At 38.9% G+C, this 13,674-nt stretch overlaps 1 protein-coding gene across 1 annotated transcript in view; it reads left to right on the top strand.

The window, feature by feature from the left end:
* The window catches only part of KLF13 (KLF transcription factor 13), a 33,161-nt gene extending 19,708 nt beyond the window's left edge, over positions 1-13,453 (top strand). Inside the window, exon 2 of the mRNA XM_066195899.1 lies at positions 7,941-13,453. Coding sequence (XP_066051996.1) covers positions 7,941-8,233 — 293 coding nt within the window. The 3' untranslated portion in view covers positions 8,234-13,453. The remainder of the gene's footprint in view (positions 1-7,940) is intronic.
* The last annotated feature ends 221 nt before the right edge of the window (positions 13,454-13,674 follow it).

The following is a 13,674-nucleotide window of genomic DNA, read 5'->3' as shown; positions in this document are numbered from 1 at the left end:
TGGAATTTTTCTATATCAGTGCAGAGAAGATCATAAAAATACGTGCTTGGAAAATATGCTTGGTCTTCCTAGCATGAACTTTGGGTTGGTTGTTTCTTTGCCATGGCAGTGCGTGGCACGTTAGTGCATCGTTGTGCTCTTTGAAGGGAGAACTCAAAACAGACACAGGGTTTTGAAGGCTCCATCACTTTACCACCAGTTTGCAAAATTACTCCAGAGTACAAAAGTACAGGGGAGTGAAAGCAGCTCAGCATTACTCTGGAAAACATTTCTTGTACTGAACGTGCTGTAGGGAATCACCCAAGACTTTTTGGGTCATAGTACAATGTCACAGGGCATATCCTCAGTCACATTTTCAGCATAGATCTACAATCTATTCCAAGATTTCACTGTGGAGGATAGACTTTCATAGTCCTTACCCTTGGCTGTCTTTAGAATTCCCTTGTGCTTATAAACACAGGGAGTTTAGTGGAAGTTGAAAGCAGAAATGAAATTGTTCCCTTCGAAGATCAGATCTCCAGTTAGTCACTTAATAAAAATGTCAAGCATTTAGCCTTCATGGATAGAAAGCTGCCAAGAAATGTTAATGAACAATATGAAAAACTTTGTATTTCTTTGCTAGCAAGAACTACAGGAACTATGTTTTTGGTGAACAGTTTTTCACTGACAAGTAGTCAGCAAATTGTTTAGACTTACTTTTTTATTTCAGAAAAAAAATGTTGGTGTGTTTCATTAATTCATTTCAGATTAGCATTGTCATTGTCTTGAAAAGTGTCACCAAAGCTAAAGGAACTTAAGAAGTGTTACAAAATCAGTACCAAAAGAAGTAAAACGTTTAGGTCAACTAAAAATGAAATTACCATGGGTTTCTTTGTTTGCAAAATTCTTCTGCAATTCAATAGGTTTTTTTAATTTTTCAAAGGAGGAGGAAAAAGTTATCCACATAGTTCTACGTTTTATTTCCCTTTTCCATTCAAAACCTTAGCAAAGGATATAGCAATATTTCTTTTTATTAGACTTGTGGCCATTTCATTTTAAAGCCAATTTGCTGTAAGATTTATTTTCCAGATCCTGAAACATAACTTCTAGCTACTTGCTGGTTGTTTGTGTGAAATGGTCTGGAACTAGGTTTCATCTGGAAGTGGAACACAGAGCCTAATTTACTGTACATACAGTGGTGTGCAGCAGAGATGAAGCAAGAACTAAACAGGAGTCAAGCAGGAGTTAAAATGGCAGGCAGAAAATGACTTGGTAAAGCTAAGAGTTTCAAATTTCAGATTCTTAATTCACTGTGCAAAAATGCAGGATAAAAAACATGGATAGTTTAAAAATGCTAAGCTACAGATAGTTGGAGCAGTTCAGCTTGAGCACCCCTGTTTGAAAAGAGCTTGGTAAAGCCATGGAATACATATTTTAGACAATGGAAAGATTATGTGATGGAGGATCCTGGGGGAAAAAAAGATGCAATAGGCTTGAATTATTCTGCTTTGACAAAAGAGAAGCAAATATGGCTGGTAAGAATACAGTTTAGTTAAAATTATTATAAATGGTGATTTTAAGACATTATTGAACAAGTTTGAAATAAAAGCCGAGAATATAACTGATGGAATGCAATCGGCTTTAAAAAAAATGGTTTCCATTTCGGTGAAAGTGGGCGTTAATTTTTTTGAGAGGACCAGATATCTGCATGGAAAATACCAAATAAGCTATTTTGGTTCTCAGACAGACCTGTCTGTCGTTAAGGCCAGGGTAGGATTTTTTCACTACTTATATTTCTCTGGCATTGTAGCTGTTGTCATTATAGTATCTGACTGTGTGTGCTGGTCATTTGCTACTTGAGTTGTTCTAGTTACTGTGGTTGTAACAGATAAATCACAGGGTGTAATCTGTGCTCCCAGATGGAGTAATACAAACACTTCCACAGCAAACAGTAACACACATTGACTTCAAATATAAACTTGCCACTTGGAAATTCCCCTTTCGAGAAACATTCATACATATCTAAATAACTCAATGAAAATGTTAAGGTACAGAAAATAAACCGAGGATTTCAATCATGGATGTTATGGTAGCTGTTGCACTCCTGCTCAGTAGAAGTTTCCTATGCACACAGGAAACATAAAATCCAGTAATTTATAAATGTAGTGAGTGGATTTGTTAAGGTCAGAATAAAGACGTGCACACTTTAAAGTGAATGAACTTTGTAGATGCCTGGGTTTGTGCCTGCTGGAATTCTGAGAACTCCAGTTCCTAAAAAAAGGTCACATGACAGATAATGGAATTAGCAGGACTTTGCAGGCTTCAGGCTGCAGCTCCTAATGCAACCTAGCTGCTGTTCCTCTATGTCCTAGGGGCATGGGGACTGCTAGTGCCAGCGTCCAGTAACATGGGAACTCTAACCAGAGCTTTTCTTGGATTTGGACATTCCTATCACACTCCCACACTGGGTCTCCGGTATCTAGTGACAGTCTAATTCATCCTACAACTTTTCTTTTCACTGAGAACATTACTAAAACATCCTCATTTCCCTGGAACTAGTGAAGCTTAATATTGCTGAATTTGCTACCTCTGTTAGATGTGTGTGGAGGTGGTCGAGATACTCTAAAGCTGTTGGACAGACACAGATGCAAAAAACCCAATTGCATTTGGCTTACTTGGTTATGAAATATCACCCCCAAAGTCATTATTTTAAAATTGAGTGGTTTCCTTTTATAGGAATTTGAAATTGTGAGGCTTTGGAAATTTTTGATCTCTCTTTAAATACTCAATAAAGAAACCACCATTTGCCTAACATAGATAGATATCAGTACTATTGAAGCATGACCTTTTTTTTTTTTTTTTTTTTTAACAGCCCAGTCTCAAGGAACACAGTCTGCTTGGCTGAATGTTTTTCCCAGGATAGCATTTCCTCTCCTGGAGGAAGGCCTCTTCAGTCACATCTCTATTTAACTGTCTGCCCCTCATCCTCCCCACCCAGCCTGCTGATCTGTGTTTCCAAATATACTCTTAATTATGTATATGAAAATGTAGTAATATAAGAATAGCGCACAGCAGCATGTTCAGGCTTCTCGTCTGTTTTTGCAACAACATTCAACCCTGTTCTGGGAAGCAGCAGAACAGATTAAAGATCACAGAAAATTGTTTCTGGTTTACTGTTTCTGGTTTTGCAGACACTCATGGAATTCCCAGGATACAAATTTCTTTGTTGCTGCATGGCCTTGACATGTGCTTGAAGATGCTAATGTAATGTGCAGAGCTATTACATGAGTTAAATTGAAAAAAGTAGCCCCCAGTATGTGGTTTGACTTGATAATACTCTAGTCTGTAAGGCAGTGGATATGACACTTCAAATTCTTCACATAAAATTGTCTAATCTTTGCATTTTAATTTGGAAAACGGTTAGGTTCAAATTGTCTCAAACTGTTTGGACATTTCAGTCATGAGTAGGTTATTTTTATAGTATGCTTATGCCTATGCAGCCTATATAGCCTATACTTGCTATCTTTTTTTTAAACTGCTGTTCAGATGCTGGATATCAGACAGATGAATTGGTGAAGCAGAAAGCAGATTACTCCAGGGTCTGTACAGGAGGCTCACCATATATGGAAAGAATCCTTAAAACTGTGCACTAAAAGGATTGTACAAATCAAGCTCAGTATTCATCAGATCTGGTGCCACCATCTCTGTAGATTTTGTTTCCCATAACTACATACAGTTGCCTCACTATATAATGATTGAAAAATACAGAATAATACAAAGGACCTTTATGTAATATCATAAGAACAGGCTGGCTCTAGTTGCCTCTGAATCCTTTCCAGCAAGAGAGGATAGAGGTGCATTTTTTTAATGCTGTTTTTATAGCCCAGGCAACTCTGGGTTTCCTTTGGCAGGCTGCTCTGCCAGACAATATGAGCAGCAAGGCCTGTGCCCCTGAAAGGAATTCAGAACTCGGTGCACCTGCAGAGCTCACGTACTTTCACTTGGTGAGTGCTGCAAGTTTCTTAATGCAGCCTTACACTACCTGCTTTTTTTTATGGACTGGATGGAGTCCAGGAAAAAGCCAAAAATGTTCTTGCTTGTGTAATTTTCAGTTGAGATCAGCTGAATCTAATTCTCAAATGTGATGTTTTTGCTTCAGTTTGTGTAACTTAAACACACATTATATGTCACATGCCCTGGTAAAGGAGCTAGAAATGTTACCATTAGTAGGATTTGGAACATGAATAGCCAAACCTATTTAAAATTGTGAAAAAATAATTTACAGTATTCCTTATCTTTTAAAGGCATCTCTTGCCTGCATCTCCAAAGATAAAGAAGACAGAGTTGCATTTTGATTAAATTATTTTCAAGCATCTTGACTTTTTGGAAACTTAGGACTCTTGGAGACCTGCTAGTAAGGCCCATAATGCACAAAGATACTGCTGCTGCCAAGGCACAGCATTAAGATTCTCAGTATACATATTCACGTGCTTGATATGTTTCCTGCCATATTCAATATACTTGAAAACACTTCTACAATTACCTATAAGATCCAATTCTTCTCTCAGTGTATAAAGGTAAAATTCTGACTTCAACATTGCCTGAAATGGAGCTGAAAGTATCCTTATTGTGTCGTGTTACAGCCATTTCAATGGTGAAAACACTCTGTTGAGTACAACATGTCCGTGGGTTACTGCTTATGCAGGAACTTTGTTCTGTGGCTGCATGTTCCCTAATGAGATTAGGCAATCAATTCATATAATCTCTCATTTTGTTGATTGCTTTACTGCTGGTAAAAGGACATTTATATAACTTACCTGCACAGAAAACCACATCTCTTCTGTTTGAGAGATGAGAATGATGACAGACTGAATTTCCATGTGTGGTTTTGGAGCAGCAGCTGGGTCCTGCCTTAATTAATACCCCCCAGCAACTTTGTTCCAGACTGTGTACTAATTTTTTATGAACAATAATGACTCTTGTATCTCCACACAAGGCATCCAGCATTTCCTCACAATACAGTTTTTCTTTGAAGAGGAATTGCTAAACCTCAACAAAGCTGGGAAGTACTCTAGAGAACTTAACCACTACTAGAGTGATGCCAGCTGCCAGTGGAAAATCACTTGGCCAAGAAACTTAAAGACAAGTACCAAGAAGATATAAAATCCAGACTAGAGAGCACTGAGATTGAAAATAGTCCCTAGGAAGGAGAAGGACAGGGATGATAGAAATATAGTGGAAGAAGTGCCACATATTTTGGCTCAGCACCCAAATCCTCACCACCACTAACATCAAATCAGACAGATGAGCGGGAACCTGAATGTTCCCATCCAGACCTGATGTGCAGTGAGAAGAAGGGGAGCTAAGCTGTGCAATACCTTCATCACCTGCTAGTGCTGGGTAACACTGAGCTTACACAATCCTGCTCCATACTCACCTCTCTCTTTAGGCACTGGAATGTTGTGCCTACTGCTGGCTCCCAAATGCTAGATTCATGGACAGGAGCAGCCGGTGCCTTTAAACTGATCAGAACAGAAGGTACCATTTTGCCTGTGCTTCATGGGGGTGTCAACAGCAGATGCAAAACATTGCATGAAAACTTTTACCTTCCTTGTCTGAAAGCACTCATTTCATGGGACGGTTCTTCAAGTGGAGAACATCTGCTGATACCATTTGTAATGGAAATAAACAGAGACGTTAACTCAGGCAGTAGAAACCTCCAAAGGCCATTGTCTTAGCAAAAACTGATGTCATAGCTCAGGGATGAGGAGTTCTGATTCTGCAGGCCAGATCTACCCCTCAGACCATGCCTCACTGCCATTTTCCCCAGGGGTTCCAAAGTCCCCTTAGATGTATATCTGTAGTATGACCAAAACATAGACCAAGACCAGTGAATGTGGTCACACATCAGGGCTGTCACACCACACGCATGTCCCACCACATGCAGGAACACATCTAAGAACACGACTGGATATATAACAAACAGCCAAAATACGTTTGTTTCCTGTTTCTAGCAGCAGATGGAGAGTTCAGTCCCTGACAGTTTGCAGGCAGGATAAGGCTAAGGAGGACATTGAATGGATTTGCATGGGTTATTTTAAGCAACAAGACTATATCCTTTAAATCCATTTGGTTGTGGTTTTATTCTGAAATTCATTTGTGGAACCCTGAGTTTTTTAGGCTTTATGTCAGGGGAAGCCACAGTTCTGTTCATCTTTGCTGCCTTCTGCCAGTCCCTGGGCGAGGTGGTCATGGTTCTCCATATGACAATATCTGTCTGTACTGCACAGATGCAACCACTGCATTATGCATTGTGGTTGTAGGTGTAATGAAATCCAGCAAATGTGCTTAAGAACAATTGGTTTTAACAAGCCTTGGTCTTTCTCCTAAATAATCAAGGAAACATCAGGGACGCTTGCTTTCTCCAGACTCTTGAACAAAATCCTATTTAAAAAAGACTTGTTTGTTCATTGAGCTGTTTGAGATTTGGCTGAAGGATCTTGGAAGCCTCATGAACAGAGAGAAAAGGAATATATAAAATGATTTTTCTGAGCAGGAGCCTCCTAAGCAGATTCTGGAGATAAATGTTGTTGCCAAATCTGTGAATTTAAAACAGGTTATTGGCTGCTTTGATTGAAGGTTTGCTGGGGTCAATTTTTATCTCAGTTTTAATTAAGGTGTATCAAATTTCTCCAGGAGGCTAATTTCTTTCTTCATTTCCTATTTAGTGTACTATGGAGAGAACTTTTATTTCTTATTTTGGCCCAGAGTTTTTATAGCTCTCTGGGCCTCTTGAACGGGCCATTCAGAATTAGAAACATTAGGATTAGTGCAAGTAGGAAGTTATTAAAATTACAAGTACCAAAAATGCAAAGTCTATGTATTTATGTATTCACAAAAGAATAAGATGTTCTCAATTAACAACAATTAAAGAATGTGTGATGTTCGGACTCAGTGACAGTGAGAATCAAACCAATAAGCAGAAGTAGCAGACAGCAAATTCCATGATTTAAAGTTTTCATTTTTATGAAATGGAGACACTAAGGATGGAAGCAGATAAAATGAGGTGCCCAAACTATGCAGCACATCAGTGACAAAGATGGGAACAGATTCCAGATACCCATCAACAATGCTACTTCTCTCTGCAGCCTGTGCAGAGCTCCTAGGCTGCACAGCTACGACAGTGCACAGCCCTGTAACAGCAGCAGGGGTCCATCCCACATCTGAGATCTGTTCAGAACTGCACCAGCTCACCAGATCACTCTTTTCTGTGAGCTCATTGCTCATTGCTCCAAGCTCAAGTGCCACAGCTCAGTGGGGTTTATGTTAGCTGTTCAAAATAGGCTGGTACCTTCAAGGTGACACCAGTCCCCCGCTGGAATACAGCGCTCCCTGCCTCACTTCTGAGTGAGACCGAAGGCAGTGAACAAGGGAAACTGTGGTGCTTTGTAGCAAAGGCAGAAAACGCGGGCACAGCTGTGGAGAATACAGGGTGAGAGCCTCACATCCAGTGCCTCAAAGCTGCCATTTGGCATTTTTACCAGAACTTTTTTAATACCTGATGAAGAAGACCTCATCATGGCTTCTGAACTTCAGCACTTAGTCAGACATATAGGGACAGCTTGGAGGAATAACTGAACATACTGTAAAGCTCAGTACAGATATTATTACGTTCAACAGACCGCAAGAGATATGAGCTATTCATTAAAGGATCAGGAGCCCAGCATCCCTGAAGACCCAGCCATCAAATAAGGTATATGACTAGTTTGATTGACAGCATTTTTTAAAGGGTTGGGATACCACAGCAGCCTCCTGTGGCACAGGGTAACACCTCCATCCACTTAGTGCCAAGTGGCATCCACCCTGCTTCCAACCTATTTATTCTATATTCTGCATACAAAAAAATAGCCCACGGGAGACACTGCTGTCCCTTCTAACCGTGCCGTGTTTGCTCCCTGCAGGTGAGCGGCCGTTTGAATGCAGCTGGCAGGGCTGTAACAAGAAGTTCGCTCGCTCGGATGAGCTGGCCCGGCACTACCGCACTCACACCGGAGAGAAGAAGTTCAGCTGCCCGCTGTGTGAGAAACGCTTCATGCGCAGCGACCACCTGACCAAGCACGCCCGGCGCCACGCCAACTTCCACCCCAGCATGCTGAAGCGGAGGAGCGGCAGCGGCTCCAGGACAGGCTCTGTCAGTGACTACAGCCGCTCGGACGCCTCCAGCCCCACCATCAGCCCCGCCAGCTCCCCGTAGACTACCTGCACTGGACGTCAGCACTTTGCCTAAAATGCCTAACGTGGAGTTTTGTTTGTGTTGCACACATTTAAAAAACTCTGTTGCTTCCCCTCCCTCAGTTCCCACCCTCTCTTTTTTAAAAATCAGTAAATAGCTGCCTCCCACTGCAATTTTTAGTCAGATTTTCTTTACCCAACCACACAAGTGGCTATTCTAACCTCATGGACAGACAAACTTACATGTTACACTTAGTGACTCCTGCTGTCTCAATATTTCATATATTTTGCAACCATTTATGGATCCTCTTCATTATTCTTTATAAGAAAACGAAAAAAATCTAAAAAAGAAAAGGAAAAAAATCCGCTTAATTCACCTCAGGTGTCGAAGTAGTTTGTAAAACCGGATTGCACAATATAAGCATACATACACTTAAAAATCAACTGTGTTGGATTCGTGTCCCCCTTCTCCTTTCTCAGGGATGGATATTTATGTTACACAATAATTACAATGAAGACACACCCTAAACACGGCCTTACTCTGTAAATACAATTGCACTCAGAAGCTTTTGTTAGGTTCTTTCACACACTGGGGAAAAAATAAAAATCAAGCAAACAATACAGAAACCAACCCAATACTGGAATGTAGTACTGGACTCTTCCACTGCTCACTTTCCTCATTATACACCTGTGTTGGGAGTGTCCAAACAGGAGTCTTGTCTTTCTTCAAGCTGCCCTCTGCTTACCGTAGCAAGCTGTCTTCTCACCTCATGCTGAAGATGCTCCAAAACCAACTTCCAATTGCAAAAATCTCTGTGAGGTTGACAAACTGGTTTGTTGGTTTGTTCCATGCTAGACAAAATTCTGAGAAAAAAATTTTTCAACAAGATGCCTTAAATGAGTCACCTAAATCACAAAGAAACAAATTTACACTGGGTAACATTTTATGGCAAGGTGGCCTGGAATCTCGGAGGCATTCTCTTGTCACTCTTTCCAAGCTGTTAAGCTGTCTGCACTGCTTGTTCAGTATGGGACCAATAGAAAATTCAAATCAAACCACATTGACTTGAACAATTTCCTTTATTTCTTCTTCCTTTGTTTTGTGTTTGTTTTTGTTGGTTTTTTTTTTATGAACTACAGAAATAGCATTACTGAACCAATGCCCACCAAAACTGTTGTCAAGGTACTTACCTACTGTACAGCTATATCTTAGTAAGAAAAATTGGCTAAGACAGTTTCTGTATTCTGTTGCATCAAAATCGTGGTCGTTGATAAGAGGAAATGAAAATCATATGGTATCTTCTGACTGGAATAATAAAATGTGCATTTTTAAGTTTAAAATAAGACGACATTATAGCTCAGCACTACTTCAAGTTTCTCAAAAATACACATACCGGCAAAAAGCAAGGTGCTCTTATTTCTGAATAACTGCTTAACAACAGAAAGGGAATATTGGCTAGTTTTCAATAACTTTCAAATATTTAACACTAGACAGAGCACAAGGAGGTAGATTTTTATGTTTTATATGGTAGAAAATATAGTAAAAGACCAGGAGCATAGTGATGTACTGAAAACCTCACTGGCAGCAAATACATTTTCCTTTGTCTGGGTCTGATGGTGCATATTATCAATTCAGGTCCTTTTGATTCTGGAATTTTGGGATGTTTGCTGTTTTTACTGTAGGGTATAAATGCAGTTAAGTGTAGCACAGTGAAAAGAAACTCTCTGCACCAAACCTGTCATTTGATATTAAGTGAATGCCTCCAGATTCCCCATGAACCTGTATCTTACTTGCTGCTTTGCATTGATCCAGTTTTGCAAGGTTTTATTGTACTGTATGTTAACTGTGAGAAGCTAATAGAGATTTCCAAGTAGTTTCATAGGTACTTCCATAATATACATTATTCCTAATACTACATGTTCTGTTAGTTGTATAGATAAATACTCTTTAGTATTATTTATCAATACAACTATAAATCTAAACAAGTGCAGATGTTTCAGTATTTTTTTTTATGTTCATTTGCTTGAGATTTCACCTCTGTTAATTTCCCTCTTTGAATTGGAAGTTGTGAGAGGCACAATTCTACTGTTTCATTTCACAGAAGATGAAAGAACATAGTAAGGGGTTTTTGCAAGATGACAAATAGAGTAAATGTGATGAGTTGCCCAACCTCTGGAGTTAGGGGAAAACCAGATCTGTTGGCCTCAACAGATTTCCTCTTTTCTATTTTTTTTTTTAATCTCATGTACTGAGATGCACAATTTTAACAACTTGATAGAATTCAGGTAACAGGAATTCACATTCCAATAATTTCTGTGACTCCTAGAAGTGCTCTTGTGCTGTAGTTAGTTGAGAGGCATTTCAGATATCTAGCTCAAGGAATTCTACAGGTCAGCTGTGTCTTGTGCACACACTTCAAAACAAGTCAAACACATTTCTCACTAACATTATACCTTGAGAGAGGTATATGGAGGACGGGGGTAACAACCAAAATCAAAAGGAACACTAAGTATTGGCAAACATTATAGGCTTCATGTTCCAAATTCATTTTGTTGTAAAATCACCTTTTCCAACAAGAGCATAATTTAATTTTCAGGAAAGGAGAAACCACTCCAGTTCATTTGTTTAGGATTTAATAATTCAGCATGAATTGGTTTATGCATTATAAACAAGTTGTTTTACTAGCCTGGAGAAGGAATATTTGCACCAGGTTTTATTAGTACTGAGATTGTAGGATATAAAGGTTATGGGACAACCTATTCTGAGGGACACAGAACTATGTAATCTTAAACAGAACTAACATTTTACTTGTATTCTTCATAGATATTAGTAATAATTCTTCAAGTTTAAGCAGGAAAAAATAGACTGGTTCAAAGTCAAATTTCCAGTTCAGTCAGTTCATTTAATGAGAACACCATGGGACTGTATATAGCCAACATAACGACACTTTCAGGAAATACTCTGAAATTGGTCGTTAAAACTTTTTTTGTTTTTACATCTTAGCTGTAAATACCTCAGCATGTATCAGGCTGACAGTCAAGATACTGTGTTTTAAAATCCCAGACAGAGTTTCAAATATCTCCATTAAAAGTTTAATACATTATAGTTTTAGGATAAAATTATAAATTCCAAACCACTAGTATTTTCCAAAATTGAATGTGAACAAAAACTTCTCGTCATATTTTCATATGAAAAAAGAGTGCTTGGGGTTTTCTAGCATCTGCTGGAAACGTCTGATGATCAGCGAGGTCATTAGACTCGTTTTTATGATGGTTCCTCCTGAGTTTTGCAGAGATGAGAAGTCAGAACAGCTCAAATTATGTTTTGAAATCTGTGTGCATATCCAAACTAACCTCAGATTTTTACCCTTCTGTTGTTTCACCCAGCAGTGTAATCTAAAACAGTCTCCTGGCACAGCAACAAACATGTCACACTCAGGAAATACTGCTCGGGCAAGGTGCAGGTTTCTCCATCTGGAGGAGTATGCATCTCTCCTGCCTCCTCCTTTCCGCATGCAATCTTTTGAGGTGTTCTCACAAAATACAACATTGCCATGATTTTTTTTTTTTAATTTCAGACGATAGCAACAGCTTTGTTATTATTAAGAAGGCCCTGAAAGTTTGTTTTTCTCCAGCCATGATTCTAACTTGTTCTCTAAGTGTTGAGCTGAACTGCCTTGCTATAGGAAATAGGTGCAAGTGAAAATCATCTCCTTGCTACCAGGTGAAACTAAAGATGCTCTTAGAAACTCATTCACCCCTTCCATTAACCTCTCCCTGTGCAAAGGCCTAATGGCAACATGAACTCACTTTTCATCCTGCTTCTTAGAAAGCAGTCCTGGTAAATTCCTGGCAGCTAGATTATATGAGAATTTTTTTGTATCTGCAAATTAATTGTTCCTTGCTTTTATATACATGCCTAGTATCTGTTTACATAACTGCAAAGGTATATATTTATGGCAAGTCATCAGAAGCCTCTGTTCGATGGTAACGCCTAATTCCTGTCTGTATGCCACCCTCTCTACTGCATTAACCCTTGCAAGAAATTGTAGCTCTGAGAGCCTCTGTACACTTTAACCCCCATTACCCTCTACCCAGACGTTCAGCACTCTCTTTGTCTCACACAGCCAGGCATTACAGGCTGTGTGAGGAGCGTACCTGTTCACAACTGCTCGCCTCCAGTGCTTTGTCACGAGTTACAGAATTTGTGCTTTGTGAAGTGCAGTGTTGTTTTTGCCTTTTCAATGCTGTTAGATTTACTAATTTCATCAGGTCATGCCTACAAACTAACTTTCAGGTGCTCTTTTACTCCATTACACCATCTGTTTGTGCATTGGGTGCTAACATCTAGTCTATGTCAGTGAATGGTATGATGAACATCTGTATTTGTAACTCTCGGGGATAAGAGCTATAGCCTTAGGCAGAAGAAGATATCCAAATTATACTTGTTTATCCCATAAGCCAAAATATAGAATGCAAAAGCCCATCCACTGGTATAGGTTTTTATAAATATATATATTTATATATATGGATTTATATAAGCATATGCACACATATATATATAAATAGATATATATGTGTATATTGTATAGTGTATGTGTGTACACATAAATACACAGCAGTGTGTCTATACTACACACTGACTAATGAAGGGATGTCTACAGAGCAAAAATAGGTATCCATTTCATTTTAACTAGTGATGGGCCTGAACCAAATTCCTAGATCCAAATGCCATTGCATTTGGAATTTTTGAACCTGTTGGAGATTTGTGGTTGAGTTTCATCTCTGGTTCCAGGTGCATTTACTTGTGTATTGTACATTTGGAGGACACGTGTGTGTGTGTGCACATGTGCTTTTCCAGCAGCACATGCCTGAGTGGGGGACAGGGGACGCGTGTGCCAGGGAGGGTGCACATGTTCACAGCTAAACTTCCAGCTGTGGTGAACTGTAAAGCTGCCAGTGTCATCCTCACTTGTACAGGTCTATCAACAGCACATGAAAGCTTCCATGGCTCACTTTTCAACTCTTTAAATCACTACATTGAAGTATTACAGTTGTACAGTTATATGTTCATCTATTCTTGCTCTGCTGTAACTTTTTATGTATTTTGTATTGCATAGATTATATATTGTGATAATGTCCTATGCAACTATAAAAGGAAAAAATGAAAAAAGGAAGAAAATTAAGAGCTGTAAAATATTGTCTTAACTTGCATGCATTGTTAGTGAGGTTTACATTTTTCAAAATAAAACCTATAACTATGAAATACTGGTTTTCTATTAATTTCATTCTTTATTTATCACCTAAAAAGCATCAATTGTTAATATTTCTGCTGTTCATTTGAGACTTGATATCTTGCTTGGTGTCTTTATTTAAATTTCACCCAGTGCTATTGTTTAAAATGGGATTTCTTTTAACGTTTGTGAGAAAGTTTTTATGACATTTTTTTCTATTCTGTGCTTT

This window comes from Chamaea fasciata, unplaced genomic scaffold (assembly GCF_029207755.1).
Source record: "Chamaea fasciata isolate MVZ Bird 193981 ecotype frontalis unplaced genomic scaffold, bChaFas1.0.hap1 SCAF_14, whole genome shotgun sequence".
Taxonomy (NCBI): domain Eukaryota; kingdom Metazoa; phylum Chordata; class Aves; order Passeriformes; family Sylviidae; genus Chamaea; species Chamaea fasciata.
The sequence above is the reverse complement of the archived record's forward strand: the minus strand, read 5'-3'. Positions and strand labels throughout refer to the sequence as shown.